A 27,726-nucleotide genomic window follows, 5' to 3' on the forward strand; every position below is an offset into this window, starting at 1 on the left:
TTAAGATTTGGGGGTCTTCTGTGGATTGCTGTGGCAACAATTATTTGGCACTTTGCTAGAATGCTGGGATTAAGAAATTGAGCCACAGGGCCCGGCGCGGTGGCGCAGTGGTTAAGGTCCTCGCCTTGCACGCCCGGGATCCCATATGGGCACCGGTTCTAATCCCGGTGGCCCCGCTTCCCTTCCAGCTCCCTGTCTGTGGCCTGGGAAAGCAGTTGAGGACTGCCCAAGGCTTTGGGACCCTGCACCCGTGTGGGAGACCTGGAAGAGGCTCCTGTCTTCGGCTCGGCATAGCATCGGTCGTTGCGCTCACTTGGGGAGTGAATCATCGGACGGAAGATCTTCCTCTCTGTCTCTCCTCTCTGTATATCTGCCTTTACAATAAAATAAATCTTAAAAAAAAAAAAAAAGAAATTGAGCCACAAAAATCTGTTTTTGTGATAAATTATCTCTATACTCTGATTATCCATGAATTAGGAGTCATTGTAATAGCAGAGGGTAATATAAAGAGTATAGTGTCATGTTTGGAGTTAGAGGGAACTGGTCAGAATTCTAATTCTGACATTGTTGTTTTTAACAAACCACCTAAGCTTCCTGAGTCTGTGTTTCATCATCAGATCAGTCAAAGTGTATTAACAGTAGTACTATTTCACTGTTAAAAGGTATAAGAAATAGACGTTGGATATAGGGGTGTGAAAGTGGGCGTTCATTAATGGTTGTCTTTATTTTTGCTGTTGTTGTCCGCAGCATAATTAATATTATTAGATATAGATAGAATTTCCATATTTAGCTTCAAAGACTTTCTCATTATCTGCTTAACACAGTGAGTGATAAAAATGAGATACAATCCATGGAATGTTTCCCACCACAGTGAATGCTTGTGGGGGACTTTGTGATGCATATAGACTGATGATATGTAGGTTTTTTGCTCTGGCCTTTGATTTCATATGGGAACCCATTGTCCATCGCTCTGGCATCATTAAATGTGGTCATTGGCATCAGTTATCTTTAACGGGTGAGGATAGCTTAATGAAGCTAATGATCTCTGGCAGTATTTGTTTATTGAACTTGACTTTAAGGTTCAGCTAAGAGTGTTGTTTTTGATATTTAGCAATACAGAATTCTTTAGATCAAAAATACCTTTCCAAAGCAGAGATTTTTGCTGTACTCTAGCCAATCAGTATAATTAAAAACGAATTTTTCACATAAAATTAATGCTAAGATATTTGGGAATATTGTTCACACTTGATTTGATGAAATTTCGTGTTTCCTAAGCTGTGTTCACTTAAAATTTTTGCTGTTCTGAATGAATCATGGAGACATGCTGGTGAAGTAAGGTAGTCACAAGAAGACATACTCTTAATTTTACTTTTAGGAGTTACCTACTGTGGTTATATTCATAGAGACAGAAAGAATAGCGATGACTAGGGGCTGAGAGGAATGGAAAATTATAGATTAACAGGCACTGAGTTCAGTTTTATAAGATGAATAGAACTCTGTGAATGGATAGTGGTGATGGCATACCACAACCATATGAATTTATTCAATGTCACTGAATTAGACATGTAAGATGATAAATCTTACATATATTTTACCACAATTGAAAAATGAAATATTAGTAAAAGTTAACTAAATATTACAGGAAGGAAACAAATTTAGATATATTCAGAGTCACTTCTTATAGCAAATACTCTGTGAAATTCTGTAGAGGGAGGACAGGACAGTGCTTGGTGTTCTGTAAGAGGAAAAGCAGAGACCGAGAGAGAAAAAGAGAGAATAGCATTAGTGCTGCTCAGGGCTGAAACAGACTCACTCGTTAGGTGGTACAGGACAGCAGGAGAATTAGTAATAGGCAGGTTGAGCATTAAATGCTCCTGAAGGAGTCCAATTCCCTCTGGACCACTTGACTTTGGCACTCACCATCATTTTTGTATTTAGATCATGGTTGTTACTCAGAAGTAGAATTTTGTTAAGAATCAAGGTCCGTGGGTGGGCCTTCTCCCTTAATACCCCCCTTTAAACATGAAGGTAACAATATGGAAAACATACTAGTATTATCCACTTTTCTGTAGCCCTTGAATCTTCTTACTCTAACTAACTATGTAAAGAATGTCAAAATAAATTTTATTAATTAAAAAAAAAAGAAAAAAAAAGAATCAAGGTCCAAGTAAGTATTGTGTCAATGTTTTAAAAATAAATCTATTTATAAAGTGTGGAGTTATAACAGCACCTGAATCTTTAAGGGTCTAAATCTGTACTTAAAGTTCTTAAAACCTTAATTTCTTTCTTGGGTATATGATCCCATGTGTTTTGGTTTAGATATTAAGATTCATTTAGTCTCAAATTTTCAATTCTGAAAATATTGCAGTGATATATTTATTTGAGTTACCAGAAGTGGTATATTTATTTCTCAGTTTCTAAGTTTCTAGGACAATGGGACATAACAAGGTTAATATCTACAACCTCTGAGTGTGTGCTTTTTTATTTTATGAAATATCAGAAGTCAGAGTAAATGACTTTTGTTAACCTTGTTTGTTGAAGCTACCTATGAATATAAAATCCCTAAAATGTGATCTTTAAATGTCATAGAGTAAGTATATTTAGTTAGCAAACATATTTGAAGTATTTGGTGTATGGCAGAATTAGGACTAGTAGGTTTTTGAGCTCCAAAGATGAGTTCTATAGTCTCTGACATTTCAGGAACATCTTATCTAGGTTTTTTTTTTTTTAGATTTATTTATTTTTATTGGAAAGGCAGATCAGAAACACAGTGAGAAGGAAGAGACAGGGAGAAAGATCTGGCTGCTGGTTCACTCCCTAAGTAGCTCCCACGGCCAGAGTTAAGTTGATCTGAAGCCTGGAATGAGGAGTTTTCTCCACTTCTCTCAGTCTCCCACATGGGTGCTTTTGACCATCCCCTACTGCTTTCCGAGGTAACAAGCAGGGAGCTAGGTGGGAAGTGGAGCAGCCAGGACAGGCAAGAGTTTATGCACTGAGTCTTCACTCTGGGTCCTATCAAGCAGTTTTAAACGGTATTTGTGGTTTAAGTATCTTTTGGAACCATTGAGTGAGCGAATGTGTGTGTGTGTGTGTGTGTGTGTGTGTGTGTGTGTGTGTGTGTGTGTGTGTGACTGAAACGGGACAGTGTGAAGAAAGGTGTTTTGGTATGTTTTCGACACTGTGGCTTCTAAAAGTATTTCTGCTTTTATTTGCTTTGTAGGTTTGAGTATCCAAAAATGTTCCATTTTAGAAAAGGACCTAGACCTTAAAGGAAAAATAAAATTTGTTTAAATTACTGCGCATTTAATTAATGCAATCTTCCCTCATTTTCACTTACAAAACTGAGGATATAGGAAGATGATTATTCAGAATCATTAAACTGCAGAATTAAAGTTGGATGTGAGATTGGCTGATTGTGATTCTATTTCATTTTTCTACTTACATCTTTCTTAACCTTTGTCTAGAAAAAAAAATCTCAAAATTATCTGTGGAGGTTAGTTACACCTGTACAATCACCATATGGGATACTTAAAAAAAAAACAATTGTAAATTCATTTCCAGTTTCCTATTTTTAAGCCATTCAGACAGACGTGGAGATCTTGTGTGTATAACAGCTCAGGTGATACAGGGACAGAACCCTGACTTTGTGGTTTACTTTTCTTTTTGTAACAGCTTTTTTTCCCCTTGTCTTTCACAGGGCAACGAATTATTACTTATGATTAATGATATTTGTAATTTTATCACATCTTAAGGAAACTGTCTTTTTTTTTTCTATTTAAAAGAAAACAATGTCCCAATACTTTTCAGCCTTGCCTAATACAGATAATTGATGAAAGATGTAGATAACTGATTAAAGGTAACCAGGTTGCACATCAGTTCTGTTAATTTCCTTCAGTATAGAGTCAATAGGTACTAGTTGTTATGTGTTTCTTTTTACATTAATTTTTGATGTCTTTCCTTTGGTTTTGTTTTGCTAATCTTTGGCTGGATGTGTTTTAGTAGCCACAATAAATAGCATATCACATGTGTCATTTGGAAAGTGATACTTTGTTCTTTCAAATACGTTTTATTCATTAGTTACTTAACATAAAATTATACCACTATGACAAATTCTTTTTTTGGATTATACAAAAAGGCAACTAAAGTAATAATGAGGGTATTTAGGCCTTTGTTTTGGAACACTTGAAATCTGATGATAAAAATAATTTTTTATGCAGATCTTTGATGGGAAACAGATTCCACAGAGAATGGTTGATGGATGGAATGCCTTTTTCTTTGATAAAACAGAAGAACTGGTAATTTTTTCAGTTTTTACGTTATAAAATCCTCATCAGCACATAATGGGGTTTGCCTAATTTGATTATGTAACTTGGATTCGCTATATGTGTTTTGGATATGCACATATTCTGTCTTTACTGTAGAAAAAGCGTTTGCCTTCACTTGGAAAGAACACAGAATCCTTAGGAGAGCTTTGGTTGGGATTGCTTCGTTTCTATACTGAGGAGTTCGATTTCAAAGAATATGTAATTAGCATTCGACAAAAAAAGCTGTTGACAACTTTTGAGAAGCAGTGGACATCTAAATGCATTGCAATTGAAGGTAATCCATTAAATTAATATTGATTCAGAAATAAAAGAAACATTTGGCCATGGAAATTGAAGGGACAAATGAAAATTTCTTTAATGTAAAGAAGCCAAATATTTCTTTTTCTAGACCCTTTTGACTTGAATCATAACCTTGGTGCTGGAGTTTCTAGAAAAAGTAAGTTTTAAATTAGAGTAATTTTTTTACTTTTAAAGCTCTTGACAGTTTATTGCCTACATTTTATGTTTTCTTCCTTCTTCAATAGTGACCAATTTTATCATGAAGGCATTTATCAATGGGAGGAAACTTTTTGGCACCCCTTTTTATCCACTCATTGGCAGAGAAGCTGTAAGTTTGCATTATATGTATTCTGAATGTTTTTAAAAATAGTATACCAAAGTCTGTTTCCATGTTAATGTTAACAGCAGGGAAATCATAGCTCTATAATTTTTTCTTATGGTTCCTGCTGAAATATATAGTAAGCTTTGTTTAAGATGTTAAGTCTGTCTCCTCCATTATTCTGTAGGCTCTGTGAAGACAGAATTGATGTCTATAAGGTTGTCTGGATGTCTTTGGATATCCAGTACCTGCTGCAATGTCTGGCATAATAACAAGCGTTTGTTGAATGAATGAGAATAGTTAAGACTCAGAATTGCTCGGTTTTTAATTAAAAATGCTACTCACTGTCCTTTTTCCATTACTAGAAAATTGATGAAAGCATATACAAAAAATGCAGAGCCAAAGAAATATATTATTCTTTCCTGAGGCTTCAGTTCTCTATTTAGTGTAGTCTTTGCTTTATCATCATCATCATTATTGTTTTATGAAACAGTTCCATAGGCTCTGGGATTTCCTAGCTGCCTCCCCAGGTTCCTCCCCTACCCCAATCATTTTCTTATAAGCTATTGAATTTATGTATATAGAGTTGCTTACAGTATTCCCTACTCTCTCTCATTTAAAAATTTTACTTCTTTTAATTATTTTCATTTTAAGATACAGTTCCATAGACCCTGGGATTTCCCTTATCCCCTGCCCAATTGCCTCCCACCTCACTGAACGTCACAGATTACTAGACTAGATTAAAAAACAAAGCCCATCTATTTGTTGCCTACAAGAGACATATCTCACTAACAAAGATCAGCAGAAACTATATCTCATGGATTTTGATCTTTCTGTTGTTGTTAGTTTCATCTCTTCAAACACTTTCTTCTGATTAAATTCTTCAATGACTAATACATCATACAGTAGTATTTTCTTCAAGAAGGTTTTCGACTTTATTTTTCATTTGTTCAGAGACACAATAGTCATTCAGTAGCATGTAATTTAACTTTATGGTGTTGTTAATTTCTGTTTTTATTTTGTTGAATTTGTATTGTGGCTTTTCATTTAAGAGGATGTATAGTAACTGTGTAATGGAGACTATTATATCCAGATGTGAGGATACAATGCAGTATGCATCTCTACTTCCAGACAAAAATGGAGTCTCAGTGAAACTGTTTACTATATGATAATAGGATGCTGGACTCTCTGCCATTGGCCATGCCCACAATGATGGGCATATGATTGTGTATGAAGAACTACACCATAGTAGTGTAGCCTTTGAAATAAGCTGAACTAGGTGACTTGGAACTTAGGGATTTCCTTAGGCCTGTGCTAGGCCTAACTTCCTGTTTATCTCACTCTGCTTTTACCACTTTTCTGATGGTTAAGAAATGGATGAAATCTCAGTTTCAGACCAAGGATGTTTTAAAAGTCAGAACCTCAAGAAAGTAGAAATCATGCATTTATTTTTATAAATAAATGTGTTTGACCTTGGTTCAATCCAATTTCAACATTTTTTTGTTGTTGTTTTAAAGATGTATTTATTTTCATTACAAAGTCAGATATACAGAGAGGAGGAGAGACAGAGAGGAAGATCTTCTGTCCAGGGGTTCACTCCTCAAGCGGCTGTAAGAGCTGGTGTTGTGGTGATCCAAAGCCAGGAGCCAGTATTTCATCCAGGTCTCCCAGGAGGGTGCGGGGTTCCCAGGCTTTGGGCTGTCCTCCACTGCTTTCCCAGGTCACAAGCAGGGAGCTAGATGGGAAGTGCGGCTCTCGGGATTAGAACCAGCGCCCATATGGGATCCCGGTGTGTACAAGGCAGGACTTGGCTAGTACAAGGCTAGGCTGTTGTGCTGGGCCCAGCATTTTTTGTGTGTTTTTTTTTTTTTTTTTAATGGTAGAGTCTGAAAAACAAAAGGAAAACTCTTGATCTTTGTTCCCTTGAAGTGCTGGTTCTCAGATAGTTTTGATTGTCCAGCCTACTTGAGGGTAACAATTATAATAGAGACAACTAACAGTAAAATTCGAAGCGGCACAAGAGCATGCAAGAATAAAGTGACAAAAATAAAAAAGAAAAGGAAGAACGAGAAAACTTAGGGCGCAATGGGTGAATGACTAAATCCTCACCTTGTAGATGCCAGGATCCCAAATGGATGCTAGCTCCTGTGCTGGCTGCTCCACTTCCCATCCAGCTCCCTGCTTGTGACCTGGGAAAGCAGTCGAGGATGGTCCAAAGCCTTGGGACCTGCAGCCACATTGGAAACTGGGAGGAGACTCCTGTCTCTCGGCTGTGGAGCAGCTCAGCTCTGGCTGTCGCACCAGATCGGGAGTGAACAGGCAGTCAGAAGATCTCTGTCTCCATCCCTCCTTCTCTCTGTAAATCTGCCTTTCCAGTAAAAACATATACATCTTTTTTTTAAATGAAAACTTAATTTAAAGTAATTTTAATAATGTATTACAATGGCAATAAATGAAATGCACAATCAGATCAAAACAAATGATGCAGTGATAAAGCTGTCTGTCTAAAAATTATAGAAATTCAAACTTTTGTCTACGTACTTTCAGTGGGAACCCAGCAACGTTTCGTGTAGTAAGATTTTTGAGGAAGAGTAGATTAAATGTGCTGGTGTTAGTTTATGAACACAAAATTTAAGTAGAACTTGGTAAGTGTCATAATAGATCATCCTAAACTGTATAGATATCAAAGTCTTTAGTATTGATTGAATGTCAGCTGGTATGAGTGTTATGTGATATGAGTTCTAAGAGTTTATAAGGTTTGGTGTAAGAGTTTACCCTTTAATGAATATTTAGCTTATCTTTTTTAAAATCAGAGATATATTGTAGAAAATATTCTTATACATAATGTTTCATCCTTATTGTTCCTATCGTGTGGTAGGTACTGGGTTTATGACAGTATACAGGGATAGATAAGCTTCTCTCCTTGCAACAATAAAGATAAAGGGGAGCACGTTTTCTGTTCTTTCATCTTTATTTAAAGTTATGTCCATGATACATTTTGGGAGCTACAGGAGAATTTCATTAGTATTTGGAAATGCTTTTATTGCATCTCTTTAGTTAGCTATGTTCTATAAAATCTAATAAATTTTATTCGTTTTTTTCAGAACTACTTTGCACTTTGTTCCACCTTTCATCTCTGTCTTTCTCCCCTTAGTCTGTTCTTTACTGTAAAATAAGTAGTTCTTCAGGTATCATATTTGTAAATCTGCCTATAAAAATAGTTGTTTCTTTACTTATTCAAAAGGCAGAGCTTGAGAGAGAGACATCTTCTGTCTACTCATCTACTCCCAATATGTTTGTAGTTTCAGAGGCAGGGTCAAGACAAAGGGAACAGCCTCGATCTCCTTCAGATCTCCCTTTTGGGTGGTCACTACTCAAGTACTTGGGCATCTGAAACTGCTTTCCCAGGCTCATCAGGAGTTAGCTAGATCAGAAGCAGAGCAACTCCATCCAGTGCTCAAATTGCGATGCTGGTGTTGTGGGCAGTGACTTGCTGTATCGTTATCTCTGGGCCCTGTTTGTCCTTTATTGGGGGAATATATATACATATACATATATACACACACACACACACACACACACACTCTAGACCCCTTTTTTACTTGCTATACCCTGAATCATCCCCTTCATATGAAAAAGTTTTGTAAGATGATACATATAAAGTGTAATTGCAAATCAACATTTGTAATCAACATTTGTCATCAGTTTTAATGATAAAGGAGCATTATCAAGCCCAGAAAAGCCCCTGGCTCCCAGCTTCAGACAGGCCCAGCCCTGGCCATTGCCTCATCTAGGTAGTGAACCAGAAGATAGAACACTTTCTCTCTGGCCCCCTCTTCTCTCTGTAAACCTGCCTTTTCAATAAAAATACATACATCTTATAAAACAAAGATTATTGCATTTCATCCTTAAGGAGATACATGAATTGAGAAAGCCCTTGATTTTATAGGTGGCTGATAATTTTGGTTAGATGCAGTAATTCTATCAATAGTAAATGTGAGGAGTATTTTTCCTCTTGAAACCCAGAAAAAAAGAGAGAGAGAGACAGTAATCTTTGGTCTTACACCCCAGATGGTTGCCATGGCCAGAGCTGAGCTGACCTGAAGCCAGGAACTATGAGCTTCTTCTGGGTTTCTCTCATGGGTGCAGGGGCCCAAGGGCTTGGGCCATCCCTCAGTGCTTTCCCTGGCACATCAGCTAGGAGTTGGATCAGAAGTGGAGCAGCCAGGACATAAACCAGCATCCATACAGGATGTTGTTACCACAGGCGAAGGTTTAGCATCATGCTATGCTACCACACTGGCTCATCTTCTTTTGTTATCAGAAGTTATATTGTTATATTGTGAAATAATTTATATAATTCATAAATAAGTGTGGATCTCAATGATTTTTAATATGTTGAGAGCATTATACAGTCATCATCACTATTTAATTCTAGAACATTTTCATTGTCTCTTAAAAAAATCCCTGGCACCGGTAGCTGTCAATCCCCATGTCCTCCCCCGACCCCCCCCCCCACCCCCCCGTTTTTTAAGATTTATTTATTTTTATTGGAAAGTCAGACCTACAGAGAGGAAGCTCTTCCTTCCACTGGTTCTCTTCCCAAATAGCTGCATCAGCTGGAGCTGATCCAATCTGAAGCCAGGAGCCAGGAGTTTGTTCTGGGTCTCCCAAACTGACAGGGTCCCAAGAACGTGAGCCATTCTCAACTGCATTCTCAGGTACATTAGCAGGGAAGTAGATGGGAAGTGGATCAATGGGGATACAAACCGGCACCCACATGGGATCCCAGGACGTGTAAGCTGACGGCTTAGCCGTTAGGGTACCACACTGGGCCCAGTGAATCCCTTTTGTCTTTTACCCTGTACCATTAATGTACTCTTTCTTTATCAATATGTGTATTTTGGATATTTTATGCAAAGATAGTCATATAATACCTAGTCTTTTGGAACTAGATTTTTGACTACAAATATTTTCATGACCCATCTGTGCTGTAGTATGTATCAGTATTTTCTTTGTATAGCTAACACTTGATTTTTTGATTATTTTGAATAAGTTTGTTTTGAATATTAGTATACAAATTCTTGCATGAATTTATGTTTTCATTTTCCTGGGCAATATGTCTGTCATGGAATTGATACATTGCTTTGACAAATTTATATTTAACTTTTTAATGAGCTATTAAACTAATTTTCTAAAGTGATTGCTATTTTACATTCCTTCTAGCATTATTCATCTGTTGTAATTTCCCTTTATTCTCACCAATATCTTGCTATAGGATTTAAAAACTATTGCTAGGCTTGGCACGATAGTAGCCTAGTGGTTCAATTCTCACCTTGCACGCACCAGGATCCCGTATCGGTGCTGGTTCATGTCCCAGCTACTCCACTTCCCTTTCAGCTCCCTGGTTGTGGTCTGGGAAAGCAATAGAGGATGGCCCAAAGTCTTGGAACCCTGCACCCAAATGGGAGACTGAAAGAAGCTCCTGCCTCCTGGTTTCAGTTAGGCTTAGTTCTTGCCAATGCAGCCACTTGGGGAGTGAACCAATGAATGGAAGATTTTCCTCTCTGTAGATCAGCCTTTCCAATGAAAAAAAAAAATGACAATTTTTGTTAAAATGTTGCTTTCATGAAAAAAATAACTGTAACCATTCTATTGGATTTTTCTTTGATTTAAACATTTTTAAAAATATGTATTTATTTGAAAGTCTGAGTTAGAGGAAGAGATAGGGAGAGTCACACATGGATGGCCATGGTCCAAGTACTTGGATCCTCTTTTTAATTTTTATTTATTTAACATGGAGAAATACACCCACACTGCTATCCCAAAACTTTCCATCTGCTGGTTTACTCCCAAATAGAGCAACCGCCATCACTACATAAAATCTGGAGCTAGAAGTCACTGCCTGCTAGTGTGTACCCTAGCGTGAAGCTGGATTGAAAGCAAACGAGCTGGGACTGGACCTAGGTACCCTTGAGATGGGACACAGGTGTCTCAAGCAGCTATTGAGTGTTGTGTCAAACACGTGCCCCGTTCTCTGATTTTAATAGCTTGGTGTGAGAGACAGCAGAACCTGCTTTGCTTCCTACGTGCTTCCATGGCCAGTGCTGGGATTGGCCAAAGTCCAGAGCCAGGAACTCGGTGGCTGCCACATTGGTGAAAGGAACTCAGTCATACCTGCCTCCCACAATCTCTATTTCCTGTTCCTATTTTAAATAGATTTGAAGACAGCTTAAGTGAAGAATATATTACCTTGCTTTCTGGAAGTGTAGTTACTGTTAGAACCAGTTAGTCTTTGTGATACTAAACTACTGAACCAAAGTTGAAGAGGGATAAGTAAAGTATTAAAGTAAAGCAAAAATGGGCTCAGAATATAAAACTTGGGGGGAAATCATTTATTTATTAATTTTCTTACCTTTTTCAGTATACTTTAGCTTGCATGCAAATCAAATTATATTTGGATAAACCCGAGAATTGTTTATTTATGTAAAGTTTAGAGAGTATTTTTTGTAGAAGTAACCGGATGTAGCACAAAAACATAAGCTTTGTGACAAGACAGACTTAGATGTAACTGGTTTATTGGAGTCTCTAACCACTTTGTTGCTTTTAACAAGTGTCATGAACTATCTGAGTAAATCAAGATAAATCGCATGTGTTTTATTGATATTTCATTTGTAGTAGTTACAATATGATATGGACGTGTGTAGTTCTATTAGCTTTGGTAATGATTATGAATCTTTCTGATATCACAGTTTTAATGTTATTGAAATATTTGTTTATATTTCCTGCTTTCTTTAAAACTATTTTTAGATTGATCTCTTTTTCTGTTTTTTTTTCCAAAAGTTTTAGTGATTTTTTTATGGCAAAATTTCATTTTTCCTAGGAGTACTTCTTTGATTCGAGAGTATTAACAGATGGAGAACTAGCTCCCAATGATCGATGTTGCCGTGTCTGTGGAAAAATAGGCCACTACATGAAAGATTGCCCTAAAAGGAAAAGGTTGGCAAATGATTGTGTATCAGCCTTGTAGAGGACATAAACATGAGGCCAACTTGTAGCTGTATTTGTGTTTAAAAATATTTAAGCAAGAAAATTCCAGTCTTTATACCGGACCATAGATATATGTTTATTTGAGTGGAATTTTCAATAGGATGTTATTTATGATGTAATGGTGTCTTTTTAAATTTTAATTCTTAATGTTGTTTACATAGTTGACATTGATGCATTCCCTTGTGGAACTTGGATTATGGGTAGGCTTGGTTGTGGCATCGAGGAAGGGCATTGGGATAAATGTTGCAATTTCCTTTTCTCCTGTGTCTGCAACAAAGGAAAGGGAGGGGACCACTCCTTGCTGTCAAACCGCATCAGCACCCAGGGATGGGGGACAGTCATTTGATGATGCTTTAACAAGCTCCAATGTGGGGAAGAGTGTTCTGAGGATGTTCCTTGAGTAGTTTTGATAGTTCTGAGACATCGTCAGCTTTGTCACACCAGGATTCAGAAAATGTTTCAAGGTCTGTTGGCTGACCTTAGTGCATCCCCAGGCTAAAGAACATCCTGTAAAGCATGGCCAGTAGAATTGTCCAACCTGTTATGCTTTCCATCCTCTGAAGAGGTAGTTGATGTCCACTGCTGCCTTAGATGACCTGGTTGTCATGTCTCCCATGTGCATCGGGGCATGCTGTTTACTGCACAGGCATCAGCAACTGGGGAGGCTCAGTCCCGACACATGAGCTCCAAGGTTGGACCACATACCTTGTGATTTTCCCTGTGGCCGTGTTTGAGACCAGCCATCTAGTTGGCAATTCCCCCAGGAAATCTTGCCTGTGGGGACTTCAGACTTGACGCATGTGTGCCAGCTATTGCAATGTCAGGTGTGGTCCATCACCTGCACCAGCCCATGTACATACCGGAGGATGCAGCTGCCTGGTTAGTTCTGCTTCCAGCCTCGTCTCTCATGTGAACTGACAGTTACTGTGGGCTACTCCACCCAGCCCGTCACAGGCCCTAGTGGGTGCTGTGGCCTGGTAGGAGCAATCCCCAATAACCTTCATCAGTCCCTCCCCAGTCCTGGTGTTTGCGTATGCTGGCATGTGTTGCAGTCTGATCCATGTCCTGTCTGCACTCCCATGGGTGCTATAGCTTAACTCAGCCTGCCTTACCCCCAGACCTGGATTCCATGTGTGCTGTATTGGTGCTATTGCTGTGACCAACCTTGCCTATACTCAGCCGTGACTCTCATGCTCACTAGCAAAAGCTGCAGCCCACATTGCCACATTGTCCACACGTTGTCCGCATCGCCCCTACTGGGCCAACTTCCTGCTCTATATCTTGCACTTGCCAGGGGGTACTGTGGTGCAGCTTTACATGACTCGCACCCAGTCCAGGAACTTAGCAGTGGATGCTGCAGCCCAGTAAGGGAGTCCCTTCCAGCTGCAGATCTCATGCTTGCCAGCAGGTGCCACAACCCTGCTTGACATGGTTTGCCCTCAGGCCTGGCCTTTGCATGTGCTGATGAGTATTGCAGCCTGGCCCAGCCTTTGCTCCTGAGAGTGTCAGGTGAGTTTCACAGTCCAGCCTGGCTCAGCCATCACCACCCTAGCTTTCTGTGCAAACCAGAGTGGGCTGTAGTCCCATATAGGCTGAGCTCACAAGTCCCTTACAGAATCCACCCCCAGATCTGGGTCTCTTGCATTCTGGTAGGTGCTGTGGCCCAGCCTGTAGTGGTCCACCCCTTTGCTGTGACAATCACCCATGAGTTCTGTAACCTAGCCCAACCAGGCATTCTCCTAGTGCCTGCTTTTGCATGTGTCAGTGGGTGGTAGGCAATGCTATTTAGCACAGTCCAGCGCAGGTCTCATGTGGGTGAGATCCTTGGCCTGACCCAGATATGGTCTCTGGTTTTCCCCCTGTAAACCTCCTGGTCTCAGATCCTTTGCCAATATGCAAGTGTAGTGACCTGGTCTGCAAAAGACCCAGAAGTCATTTCTCCCTTATCAAACATGTCCTCATCTGCTCCCCAATTTGTTCCCATATCCCATTCCTCAGGAAGTCTGCAGCCCCCTGCCTGGGGGCTGGAGTGATTTGTTGTGGCCCAGCTATGCCCACGTTCCCCGCATATCTTTAAAAAAAAAAAAACTGAACAGGTAACTCTGCTGGTACATTGGTGTAGTTAATATAAATTTGGCATTAACCAGGCCTGAGATGTGCACCAGCTTTTGGCTGCTTTTCTACCAGCAGTGACACTACTTGCCAGTACAAAGCAGCCAGGCAGTTGCCTCTAGCTGTGGGTAATGGTGTCTTACAACATTCACTTATTCATTTACTCACCAATCTGTTTCACTTATTTTTAATTGAAAAAGTGTTTATTGTTGCCTTTCCACTTGAAAAGAGCTGTACCAGGAGCCAAGAGAAGTGTTTCAGATGTGGACTTCTGTGTGAGGACATCACAGTCATGCAGACCAACAATTAAAATACAGTTAACTGAGTCCTTGAGATAAAGACTGTCAGGTACACGGATATGGTAGATATTTTGAAGAATATACACCCTAAATGGCCCTTCTAAATATATCTGTGAATCATACTTTCCCAGACTCTATAGGCCAGGAAAATTTGTTTTTTTCATTGAGTCTGGTGTAATATAAAAAAAGGAACATTTCATCGCTTCTTGGCCTTTTGGCTAAGATCAAGTGTAAGAAAAGGAACATTCCAGACAGAACATATAAATATCAATCTCAAAGGATTATTGGATACTTAAAATCTGATATTAAAACATTTTTGAGTACAGTATTGTTATTAAACTAGAAACCTGTTTTTTCCATGTCAGCAGATGCGCTGGAGTTCCCTTTAAAAAACAAAAAAGCAAAACCAAACAATGCATGAACACTGGGCATATCATTCTCTTTGTTTTGGTGGAGACTCTTGGATAGTTGATTTTGCTTTGTCATTCACTAAGCTTACAAGTCCCTAGCTTCCACATTATTGGTATCAGTAGTTTATTGTTTAGAGTAAAGAAGAAAGACAGCGAAGAAGAGAAAGAAGGAAATGAAGAGGACAAAGAGTCCCGAGATCTTGAGGCCCGAGATCTCCACGACACTCGGGACTTCAGAGACCCCAGAGATCTCAGATGTTTTATATGTGGAGATGCAGGACATGTACGAAGGGAGTGCCCGGAAGTCAAGCTGGCCCGTCAAAGGAATAGTAATGTGGCAGGTAAATCCAAAAGATTGTAAATTGTTTCTGTGTTTCTGTTGGTGTCATGTTAAGGATCCCTAATCCTTTCTCTTTCAAATCTAATTGCGTGGATCTGAGTCTTGTAATTTATTGAAAGATGAAGTTCAGACAGTCGTACCTTTACTGTGAACAGTACCAGAATGTATTCATCATCAAGTTCTCCACAGTCTGTTGTATTGAGTTAATTCCATTTAAGTATTATCTGGATTGAAGTTAGAATTATTCTTTCACTGTAACTTCTTTTTTTAAAGCTTTTATTTATTTGTATTGGAAAGTCAGCTGTACAGAGAGGAAGAAAAACAGAGGAAGATCTTCTGTGCGCTGGTTCACTCCCCAAGTGGCCACAGCGGCCAGAGCCGCACCAATTCAAAGCAGGAGCTTCTTCCATGTCTCCCATGGCTACTGGGTCCCAAGGCTTTTGGGTCATGCTATACTGCTTTCCCAGACCCAAGCAGGGAGCTGGAAGGGGAGTAGGTCCACTGGGACATGCGGGATCCTGGCACGTGCAAGGTGATAACTTTAGCCACTAGGCTTACCATGCTGGGCCTACAATGTAATATATTTTGTGAGAGGTTTTTTTTGGTTTTGTTTTGTTTTTGTTTTTTAAGCCCCGGAAACATGTAAGGAAAATAATTTGTTCTTCCCATGAGTAAAATGAGAGAGGGAAATGTGTTCAATCTTGTATCACATGGAATTTTAAGAATTAGATATGAACCCAAATGAAAGTTAGTGAAGGGAAAGAAAAGACTGTTTTAGAAGTGCTGATTTCCATTTATTTAGTCTCCTTTTGCACAAATTATTATGTCTTCTTTAGATAAAAAGGTTGGCAACTATTGTTTTTAGAACCAGTGTTTTTTAGTTTCTATTTGATCTGTGGAATTTAAAAAATGAAAAAAAAAGATAGCTTTTATTACAAGTTCTTCACTAATACAGAGTTCAAAGTCCAAGTTTATAAAATTTTGGAGATGTTTGAGATTGTGTTACATGTGAAGGGAGTTTATTGATTCTGATTTACCTGCTACTTTCTCTCTGAATTTTCTTTGTGATGTTTTCTCTTAGCAGCCCAGCTGGTTCGCAACCTTGTCAATGCCCAGCAGGTGGCTGGTTCCGGCCAGCCACAGGGTGATCAGCCCATAAGGACTAGACAGTCCTCAGAATGTGTAAGTAGAAAGCCTGGTGATGAGTGCATTTTGACAGCATTAGAGCAGTATCTTTAATGGCTGATAGTTTATCTCTCAGACATCTTAGTACTTTGTAAAGGTATTATTGATAGGCACATAGGATGGAATGAGCATTACTTTTGGAATAATGTCTTTTGTTTATTTGAGCCTGCTCCCTCATTTCTAAAGTAAATAAACGACTAATAGGATGAATTAAAATAAGGTTATGATTTTAAAGGTTCAGACTATACCTAATCCAAAATGTCTACCGTTAATAAAAATTTATGCTTAGTGCTATTAGAGAAATATGCATGTGGGGCTTTGCCTGCATGAAGCTTTATCTTCTCATAGTTTGCCTTATGGATAGCTACGTACTCTAAAACAGAATATCAAGTTAGAATTCAGACTTACACGTTTTATGTACATATATACATACTTAAGATGCACCAGTCCTGCTATGGGACTTGAAATGAGTACAGAGTGGGCCCGGCGTGGTGGCGCAAGTGGTTAAGGTCCTCGCCTTGCATGCCCGGAATCCCATGTGGGCGCCAGTTCTAATCCCGGCAGCCCCGCTTCCCTTCCTGCTCCCTGCCTGTGGCCCGGGAAAGCAGTCGAGGATGGCCCAAAGCTTTGGGACCCTGCACCCGCGTGGGAGACCCGGAAGAGGCTCCTGGCTTCGGATCGGCATAGCATCGGCCGTTGTGCTCACTTAGGGAGTGAATCATCAGACGGAAGATCTTCCTCTCTGTATCTCCTCTCTGTATATCCGCCTTTCCAATAAAAAAATAATAAAAATAAATCTTTAAAAAAAATAAAAAAAAAAAAAAGAAATGAGTACAGAGTGACAGAGAAACAGACAGAGGTAGTTCTTTCATCCGTTGATTTAGTCATCAAATGGCTACAGCAGCAAGGTTTAGGTCAGGCTGAAGAAAGGAGTCAGGAAGTCCGTCCAGGTCTCCCACACAGATGGCAGGAACTCATGTGTTTGGTCATGGTTCACTGCCTGCCCAGGCCTAAATGCGGGAAGCTGGATCAGAAACAGAGCAGCCCGTACTTGGGCTGGCACTCTGATATATCATTTCGGTTTCCTAAGTGGCAGCTTGACCTGTTGTTCACAAAGTTTTTTATTAACTTTGATAATTTGCTGTTGATGTTTGTCTAAATCTGTATTAAATTTTCACTGCTTGAATTGATGAATTCTATACTGAGTGCTTATTCTACATCTCAAACTATTTCACCGTTATACACTCACTATGAAGTTTTGTTCTTTTGAGTAAACTGGTAAGCTGAAAATTTAAATATTGGCAAAAATGAGAGAAATTAGGAGATAGAAGCTTGTTTCTAGCTTCAAATCTTACCTGTTAAAAATTCTAAATCAGATGTGTTCGTATTTTAGAAAAGACTCAGAATATTTGAAGAGCAGTATTATTCTTACTCAAAATATCTGAATAATATGCATTTGATAACTTTCATAAATGTGATATAATAATATTTAATTTAATTGACATGTGCAGAGTGTTAGGTGTTATTTTATTTATTTATTCTTTTAATGTATTCTTACCTAGAAGGTAGGATTACAGAGACAGGGAGAGAGAGAAGTCTTCCATCTATTAGTTCACTTCCCAGATGGCTCTTTCGGCCAGAACTGGCCTGGTCCAAAGCTGGGAGCCAGGAGTTTCTTCCAGGTCTCCCATGTAGTTACAGGGGCCCAAGAATTTTGGACTATCCTCTGCTGCTTTCCCAGGCCATTAGCAGCTGGGACATGGACCTGTGCCCATGTGGGATACTAGCACCACAGGCTGAAAATTAGCTTTATATGTCCCTGTGCAGGCCTCTCTTGTTTTTAGAAAATATTTTTAAAAATAATAGAGAGAATAGAAAATAATAAACCCATGTAGCTACTTTATCAAATTATAACCTTGTTATTTTCACTTTGTGAAAAATGTCCCAGCTTAAAACCAATTGGCATTCCTCTGGGTTTCTGTTCCTATCTTAAAAGCTCTCATCTTCCCAGGCCCAGTGCAGTATGCATTCAGTTGGTTTGTTCCTCTGCTCACAGCACTCTTCCTTTTCTCTTACCACTTTATGTCCATTTATTTGACCAGTTTCTGGTTAACCTTGAGTCTTAACCTTTTAAAGTCAATTCTTCTGGGAGACATTCCTTGAGTTCCAGTCATCCTTGATCCTCTTCTGTCAGTTTGGGTTTAGGCATTGCTGCTATGGGGCTTCATACGTAGATTATGTCTTTCTCAGTAATCATAATACTTGATTGGAGTTGCCTGTGTAATATTTACTCCCTGCTTCCCCCTCTTCCCCTAAACATTAAGCTTCATGGGCCGTACATTTGAATAGCTGTTGTTGGGGAGGTGGGAGGAAGAAAAAGAGAGAAAGAAGGAAAAAGAGAGATTGAAAACTTTCATCTGCTGCTTTACTCCCCAAATGTCCACATTGGCCAGTCCTAGATCCAGGGACCTAGCCAAAGCCAGGTACTCCATCTGGGTTTTCTGTGTGTGTGGCAAGGCCCAAGTGTTTAGGCTGACCTATGCTGCCTTTGCAGATGCATTAGCAGGGAGCTGAGTCAAAGTGGGGCAGCTGAGTGTCAACCTTGTGCTCTTGAAATGGGATTGCAGTGTTACAGCCAGTGGCTCAGCGTATTGTTCCACGATACTGGTCCCTGGCTGTGAGACTTAATAAAAATTTAAGTTTTTAGTTCCCAATGGGTAATACTATTTACAGGATGGGAATGATGTCTGAGTTCTTTCCTTAGTCATTGAAAATGTTTAGGAGGCAATATCTGTGTGAGAGAATATTTGGGTAACTTGGGGAAAATTCTGCCGTCATGTAATACGATGTTTTACCATTATTTGTTATATACAGTAAATAATTCTGAGTATATTATCCTAGTGAAATAATTCGATAATTTTATACTTTGACCATTTCTATTTTTAAAAATGAAGAGTTTGTATATGAATTTTAAAATGTCTTTTTTTTTCTCCTGCAGTCTGACTCACCGTCTTATTCTCCTCAGCCCCAGCCGTTTCCACAGAACTCTAACCAATCCGCTGCTATTACCCAGACACAGTCCCAGCCAGGAACCCAGCCTAAGCTTGGGCCCCCTCAGCAGGGAGCCCAGCCTTCCCATCAGGTCCAGATGCCCATGTATAACTTTCCCCAGTCTCCACCAGCTCAGTATTCTCCCATGCACAATATGGGCTTGTTGCCTATGCATCCCCTCCAGATCCCTCCTCCATCCTGGCCCATCCACGGCCCAGTGATCCACTCTGGCCCCGGCAGTGCTCCCAGCAGTATTGGCCTGAATGATCCCAGCATCATCTTTGCACAGCCTGCTGCCAGACCTGTGGCGATCCCTAGCTCTTCTCATGATGGACACTGGCCTCGTACTGTGGCTCCAAATTCCCTGGTGAACAACGGTGCAGTGGGGAATACTGGTAACCCTTTCCTTTTTTATGTCTGTCTACAGAAAATTTGGGCAATTGTTGTTAGTAGTTGAACCTGGGGAAAAGATATGGGGAAAAGAAAGCAAGCAATAAATGTTTATGGAAGGGCAGAAAAGGATTAGGTAAAAGTTAAGAATGTGGGCTATCAGTTCGGATTGCCCAGATTTGAATACTGGTTTACTGGTTTTGTTGTGATATGCTGTGAGGCCTGGTAAAATTATTTAATCTGTTATACATTAGTTTCATTTGTGATTTATATATTCGTAGGAATATTGGTGCCATTTAATTTACAGGGAGCTTGTGAATATTTTATGAGGTAATACATATTAAATATCAGGCATTATGTTCAGTTTTTACTGCTTCCTTGCTTGGTGTAGGTAATATTAACACTCATAGTTGATAAAATTGGGGGATTATGGGGCCAGCAATGTGGTTTAACAGGCTAAGCCATTGCCTATGGCGTAAGCATTGCATATGAGCTCTGTTTCAGGTCCCTACAGCTCCACTTCTGGTCCAGCTCTCTGCTAATGGCTTGGGAAGACAGTGCAGAAGACCTCAAATCCTTGGGTCCCTGTGCCCATGTGGAAAACTTGGAGGAAGCTACTGCCTCCTGGCTTCGGACTGGCCCAGCTCTAGCCAGTGTGGTCATTTGAGAAGTGAACCAGTAGATGGAAAATATCTCTCCTGCCTCTCCTTTTTCTTTCTGTAACTTTCTTTCAAATAAATATGAAAAAAATCTCTTTAAAAATTGAAGGATAAAGTAATTTTTTGTGTTATCATGGTTAATATTTAAGCTAATTTCTTTGTTAAAGCCTGTGTTGTATATTCTGGACTCGACTATTTCCTCGAAAACAGTAATTCTTTAAAAAGATGTTAATAGCAATTAACATAAGAATAATAGTCTTCTGATATATACCCACTGTAGAAATGTATCTAAATAATTTACAGAGAGAAGGAGAGACAAAGATCTTCCATCCTCTGGTTTATTTCCCAAGTAACCACAATGGCCAAAGCTGAACTAATCCAAAGCCAGGAACCAGGAGCTTCGTCCAGGTCACCCACGTGGGTGCAGAGTCCCAAGGCTTTGGACCATCTTCGACTTCTTTCCCAGGCCGCAAGCAAGGAGCTGGATGGGAAGTGGAGCAGATAGGATATGAATCAGTACCCATATGGGGTACCAGTGTGTGCAAGGCAAGGACTTCAACCACTAGGCTATGATGCCGGCCCCTTAAGAGTATTCTTACAGATTTAGGAGTTGAAGTACATAAAGTATACATGGTTTTATTCTTAAGTATCTCGTATTACAGCTCCTCATTATTATGTTACCTGATGTGATTTCCCTTATTCTGAACTTGAGTGATTCTATAAAACTTTATCTCTGTATTTTCTATAAATTGATAGTTAGATTCAGTTCCTAGGTTGGTCCTGTTTTCTGTTCCTCCACTTAAAAAGAGTAGTGTGGTTGCTAAATGTCATGAGTTAAGATAGATTTGTGAGGTGAGTGATATCCACCTGCCCTATCCTTTTTAGACTTCCTCATTAATTTTCACTGATTAGCAGTATGCATCCTTTTAAATTTAATTTTTCCATTCATTTGAGAGGGAGACAGAAATGCTCTGCCTGCTAGTTCTTTCCCCAGATATGTATGTCACCAGTGTAAAGCATGGAAAGCAGGACTCAGTTCTTGAGCTATCAACTTGTTGCTCCTATAGTGTTGGCCAGCAGGAAGTTTCATCAAAAACAGAATCTTGGGCTGAAATCAAGCCTTTTAGAAATTATATTTATATGGGCTCAGCCCTGAAGCCTAGCAGCTGAAGTCCTAACCTTGATTGCGCATGGATCCCATATGGGTGCTGGTTCTAATCCTAACGGGCCCCGCTTCCCATCCAGCTCCCTGCTTGTGGCCTGGGAAAGCAGTTGAGGATGGCCCAAAGTCTTGGGACCCTGCACCCATGTGGGAGACCTGGAAGAGCCTCTGGGCCCCTCCTGCCTGAGGATTGGCTCAACTCTCGCCTTTGCGTTCACTTGGGAAATGAAACAATGGACGGAAAATCTTCCTTTGTCTTTGCTCCTCTCTGTGTATCTGACTTTCCAAATTTAAAAAAAAAAATTCTAAAAAATTGTACGTATATGCATGTGTATGTGGATACGTGTGTACATGTATATGTATGTGTATGTATGCGCATATACTACATGGATGTATACAGAGTTACAAAGAGAGAGGAGGAGGAAGGAGTGTGAGAGATACTCTCCATCTTCTGGTTTACCCCTGCATTGCACTAGGTACTAGAGCTGGGCATGGAAGAGCTAAAGCAGGAGAATCTAGGTCTCACATGGTGGGTGAAGAGGCCCAAGCACTTGGGTTATCCTCTGCTGCTTTCCCAGGCACATTAACGGGAGCTAGATTGGAGGGGAAGTAGATGGAACTTGAACCTGCACCTATTTGGGGTGCTAGCATTGTTGTGAGCAACTTAACCCACTGTGCCCTAACACTGCCGTCAAACCAGGCCTTCTTGATGCGAGATGTAATTGCTGTGCCAAATGCTGGCTCCTGGTATCCATTCTTTTACTAGGCATTAATTGTAAAGTGATAAATTTATACTTACCGCTTGTGATTATTTATAAAGAATTTTGCTTATTTAACACTTGATTAACCAAAAGTATAATTTGTAGAGGAAATGTGAACTGAAAGTTCAATTCTTTATCAGTTTTTTAAATAATTTTAGTGATTAATAAAATGCACTATTCCCTAGAGAACTTCCAGTCTTTTGGAAAAAGGCAAGGAATGTATGTTACTCAAGTAGAAATGCTAGAATATTAAAACTCAGTTACCAAGATCAATGAAGTTACGTGTATGGCATTTTCTATCACTTGACCTGTGTTTGTGGTATATAGCCTCCGTATCGTGTGCCATGAGAGTCAGTGAGTTGTGTAACCATGAAGACTAGTCCAGTGTTTTGGCCCCTGGATGGATCAGTTCTGTTTTTATAATGTTAAGTCCCTCATCAGTGGTTGATGTTTGTTTCCGCCATAATGAAGTTAGTACTCGATCAGTACACTCTATGGCCTTTCAACCCCCTTGTTTTTTAAATGTAAGAGGTTGTGCTTTCTTTTCTCGCTGTCACCACCTCCTGCCTTATTCAGAGCTTGGCTGACTCACTCATTTTTGCTTTGTTGAACTTGGATCACTTTTTCTGGAAGCCTTTCATCCTTCTATGCCCTGTCATTGTCTCTAGTAGTCAGTTTAGTGCTTGGTATTTACTAGATACATTATTAATGTTACACATTATTATGTAACAAACTATTCAGATACTATGTTGTATAAATATAAAACTTGTAGTTAGTAGCTAAATTTACTAATATGTTAAAATACAGTGACTGAGTAGAAATATGTTAATGATAAGATTGTATAATTCCCTCCGCCCCTCATTTTTGGAATTTTCTTTAATGAGTTAATACATAGCAAAAATTCTTGGTTGGAAAAATGGTCAGGTTAGCCTTTTATGTTAAACTTCATTTCTCAGTTAATGATAGCCTGAATCTCTGCTGTCTCAGTTGTTTTATATGCGACCCCTTCTTCCCTGTCCCCAGACTTGCTGATTTGAGTTCCTTGTATTGATGTAATGTTTACCTAACCATTACAGTGTGTGTTGGTTATTCCTTACACATTGTGAGCCGGAATGACAAACCAGCAGAAGTGATTCAGAAGATTGAGTGGATAATACATTTAGAAAGATGGGGGCGTAAACCTATGTATATGTCAGAATTTGTGCCAGCCATTTTGTTATCTGCTGCAATATTCCTCCTAACAACCGGAAATTCACATTGGAACTTAATGATGTTTAGAAATTGCATTTGAGCATTGATTTGTTTAAGACTAAAATCCTGTTGCTCAACAATTACATTGCAGTGCCGCAAACCTGCATTGCCTCTCTGTCTCTACCAAGATGGAATTGATTTCTCCTGTGGTTGTCCTTGTCTTTAGAAGAAAGAGAAGTTCCTTAGATTGACACCTTCAAGGTTGAAATTTAAACCTCACTTTCTGTGAGGCTGTTTGTCGTTTGTATTGCTGACTGCTTTCTTGCTCCCAAATATCCTGCACTTTTCTTTCAGGCTTTTGTAAATGCCGTCCTTGCTACTTTAAAATGCCCTCCTGGTCCCATGCCTGACAGGCTTGTTAGTTGTTTCATTTATTTTTTTTTTAAGGTTTATTTATTTTTATTACAAAGTCAGATGTACAGAGAGGAGGGGAGACAGAGAGGAAGATCTTCATTCACTGATTTAGTCCCCAAGTGAGTGCAACAGCCGATGCTATGCCGATCCGAAGCCAGGATCCAGGAACCTCTTCCAGGTCTCCCACGCGGGTACAGGGTCCCAAAACTTTGGGCCGTCCTCGACTGCTTTCCCAGGCCATAAGAGGGACTGGATGGGAAGTGGAGCTGCCGGGATTAGAACCGGCACCCATATGTGATCCCGGTGCATTCAAGGCGAGGACTTTAGCTGCTAGGCCATGCCACCGGGCCCCGTTAGTTGTTTCTTAAAACACATTCATCATAAGAAAATCTTCTTTAATCTTTAAAGCCAGGTGTCGTACCCCTCTTTAGAACATCTTTTGCCTTTGTGTTATGGCATTTATTAAATATTAGTATATTTGTGTTTTTGTATGTCTATCCTGTAATAATTTAATGACCAAATAGTAGTGCTTACTAATTAAACAAATATTTGGTACATATTCAGTACATCTTTGAGGAATGACAGAATGTTTGAATCAATGAACTAATGTTTTACAATGTGTCTGTCTCTTTTATTGAATTGCAGAGCCAGGCTTTCGAGGCCTAAATCCTCCAGTTCCGTGGGAACATGCACCACGCCCCCATTTTCCCCTTGTCCCAGCTTCGTGGCCTTATGGTTTGCATCAGAACTTCATGCATCAGGGAAATCCCAGATTTCAGCCCAACAAACCCTTCTATTCTCAAGGTACAGTTTCTTACAAATCGGATAAAAAATTGGGTTTCTTTTATTCTGGGACAGGGAGCCTCAGTCAAGGCCAGAACTTGGGAGTAAAAATTCATGCCTGAAGTAAAGATTGATTGAGAATGCATGCTGTTTGTCAGATTACATTTAGGTGCTTGTACTCAAGTAAAAGTAAAAGGAATTTCCTAATCGTTTTTCCCAGGTGATTATAAGAGCTGAATATGTTACATAGATATGGATAAGTTTGTCATTTTTTAAATGAAGTACAATGTAGTTTGATGGAGAGATTCTTAAATCTACTGATTCTCTCTCCAAATGGCGGTATAATGGCCAGTTCTGGGCCAGGTTGAAGCCCATAGCCAGGATCTTTATCTGGGTTGTCCACATGGTGGCAGAGGCCCAAACATATGGGCTGTATTCTGTTGCTTTCCCAGATGTGTTAGGGAGGATCTGGATAGGCAGTGGAGCAACCAGAACAGGACCCATCACCAATATGTGTTGCTGGCATCACTGACAGAGGCTTAACCGTATATGCCACATCACCAGCACCGTAAATTTAGAGATATCAGTTAATGTTGCCTTAGCAGAGAGAGCAAGAATTAGAAAGTAGAGATCATATCATGCATGCTTTTTACACTTGTAATGCATCCTGAATTTTTCCCCAAGGGGGAGGGGGTATTGTTTCTAGCTGAGGGGCTAACATATGCAGTCACTGGCTTTTGCTTGAGCTAATGCGGAAGGAAAGACAGTAACTGAGTTAGGGGATGGGAGGTTATGGGAAACATGTGTAGGCAGTATGACTAGAGAATGTAAGCTGATGATAGAGATTATGGAATTTGGACTTGGTTTAGTAAATAGTAGGAATGTAATAGGAGTTTTTGAAGTACACAGAAATAGATTTATTTAGTAAAATTGTATTGAATCACAGTAGAGTTTATTATAACATGCAGCTGCTATTGTACCAGCAATAATATTGAGAACTCCAGGAAAATTGAAGTGTTTTAACCTACTTGTTTCAAAGGTGTTTGTCCCAACAGGCAAAAAAAAAGTTTGTACTTTAATACCTGGTTAGCCTGGGATTTCAGAATACTGGAGATTTATTCAGGAAAAGGCAGAAACTGGGGGAGCAGTGACAAATGCAGTAATCCCTCCAGAGGGAGCCCCTGCTCTTAGTTTCAGCTTGACACAGCTAAGCATATTGGTCTGCGGGAATTTGTTGAGCGCTCCTCAGCCCTGCGGGAGGGGTGGGCTGCTGGCTGTGCTGGGTTCTTCCCTGGACTCCTCCCTACCTTCCCTTTGTCTCCTCCCCTTCCTTTGATGCCCCTCTTCTCCCCTCTCTGTCTTCTGTTATATAATAGAGAAAAAGAACTAACTACAAGTTAATTTAAGGAATTGTCAGATAAGTAGGCATAAGCCTTTCAGTTTCCTGTCTGTGTTGTGTCCAACAGACAGATGTGCTGCCCGTCGGTGTAGAGAGCGTTGTCCCCACCCACCAAGAGGAAACGTGTCGGAGTAATGCAAGTCCGTTTTCTTTCAGCTGGTCTACCGATGCACAGCAACCAACCAATCCTGCTGTCTCAAGGGTATCCGTACCTCAGTGTCAGTTACACTCAGCAGAAAAAGTGACATTTAATGGAAAGCAAAACAAATCAGGTCCTGATCTAAAATTTTAACACACTTAGATAGCTTATTTAAATTCTGACTGACTGTTTTTAAAGACTGTATTATTTGTATATAAATATGAACTATAGTTTTTACTGGTATCACTAAACTGAGTGATACAAATTTCATCTATTTTATTACCCTATTTTTAAGGGAATTTTATGTTTTGTTTAATCTTGATGAATTGTATAAAGAGAGAATTTAAAAAATTACATTCTTTATTTTCTATTAGCTGTATTGATACTTCGGTTGCTTCAGACTTTATATATATTGTTCTTAAGAATTAGGAAAGAATTTCATGTGTTTTAAATTTGTCACTTCTATTCTTTACCGAACCTTGTAGTGCCAAAAAATTTTTAAAAGGTGAAAAACAAAACAAAAAAATAAAATAAAATAAAATAAAATTACAACATGAAGATTCAGAATTTTTTCTTTTGCATAGTTGTATGTGGAACATATTCATATTTGAACAGAATGTTGCTTTTGTCTGCATTTCAAGTGATTTGAAGTTAATTTTTTGAGGGTTGAATTTGGTTAACTCATATAGTTGTTTAGATGATGAAAAAGTAATGTCATAATCTGTAGATTTCTTTCACTTTTATTAAGATAGAGTATTCTAAATCAGCTTAGGGTTCTGTTCTTCTTTCTCTGTTTCTTTTCTGTGTAGCAGAGAGAGACAAGCAGAGACAGAGAGAGACAGTGTGGTCATTAGCCACATGCAGTGGTTCACTTCCCAAGTGCCTGGCAGTGACTGGCAGGGGTGTACTGGATCCAGGAACAGCACAGTTAGCTATTTGACATAGATGGGACACTTGAGCCATCACCGCTGCCTCCCCAGATGTGCATTAGCAGTGTGTTGGAGTCAGGAGCTGGATGGAGCTGGGTATTGAACCCTTGTACCTTGATATGGGATATAATCAGTCTAACTACTGTTCTCTGCTACCAGGGCTCATGCCCACATGGTAAGGAAGCTTTTATGTGTTTTGTTTTATTGGTCTTGAGAATACCCATATGAGGTTGCTAGATGCAGTTTCTCTCTCCATTTTTCTTTATTTCCTTTCCCCTTTTTCTAAGGTAGCTTCAAGGATTTGATTCTTACCAAATGTACAACCATTATAAGATCTGCATTCACTGAAGGGGATATTTTTATGACCCTGAGGGGTATGTGTTTTTATTGATGCTGATATCTTTTGTGCTTTTTATTGTAACAACATAGAATTTATGAAGGTTTGGTGGTTATTTGCCTTATTGTTCATAATCTGTAGGTACAGGTTGAAACACTTTATTTGGAATTCTTGATTTGGTAAATTTGTGAC

General features: G+C 39.5%; 1 protein-coding gene and 1 non-coding gene across 2 annotated transcripts in view; both read left to right on the top strand.

Annotated features, from left to right (window-relative positions):
• TUT4 (terminal uridylyl transferase 4) overlaps positions 1-27,048 on the top strand; it is a 122,703-nt gene extending 95,655 nt beyond the window's left edge. The window contains exons 21-30 of the mRNA XM_040978536.1: positions 4,218-4,295; positions 4,422-4,599; positions 4,714-4,761; positions 4,850-4,932; positions 11,807-11,922; positions 14,930-15,135; positions 16,216-16,316; positions 19,318-19,765; positions 24,593-24,751; positions 26,197-27,048. Coding sequence (XP_040834470.1) covers positions 4,218-4,295; positions 4,422-4,599; positions 4,714-4,761; positions 4,850-4,932; positions 11,807-11,922; positions 14,930-15,135; positions 16,216-16,316; positions 19,318-19,765; positions 24,593-24,751; positions 26,197-26,264 — 1,485 coding nt within the window. The 3' untranslated portion in view covers positions 26,265-27,048. The remainder of the gene's footprint in view (positions 1-4,217; positions 4,296-4,421; positions 4,600-4,713; positions 4,762-4,849; positions 4,933-11,806; positions 11,923-14,929; positions 15,136-16,215; positions 16,317-19,317; positions 19,766-24,592; positions 24,752-26,196) is intronic.
• On the top strand, positions 14,583-14,768 carry LOC121155384. Its single transcript, XR_005883647.1, has one exon. It is a non-coding gene; the product is annotated as a U2 spliceosomal RNA (small nuclear RNA).
• Positions 27,049-27,726: the final 678 nt, after the last annotated feature.

This window comes from Ochotona curzoniae, unplaced genomic scaffold (assembly GCF_017591425.1).
Source record: "Ochotona curzoniae isolate NIBS_2020 unplaced genomic scaffold, NIBS_Ocur_1.0 contig_291, whole genome shotgun sequence".
Classification (NCBI taxonomy): domain Eukaryota; kingdom Metazoa; phylum Chordata; class Mammalia; order Lagomorpha; family Ochotonidae; genus Ochotona; species Ochotona curzoniae.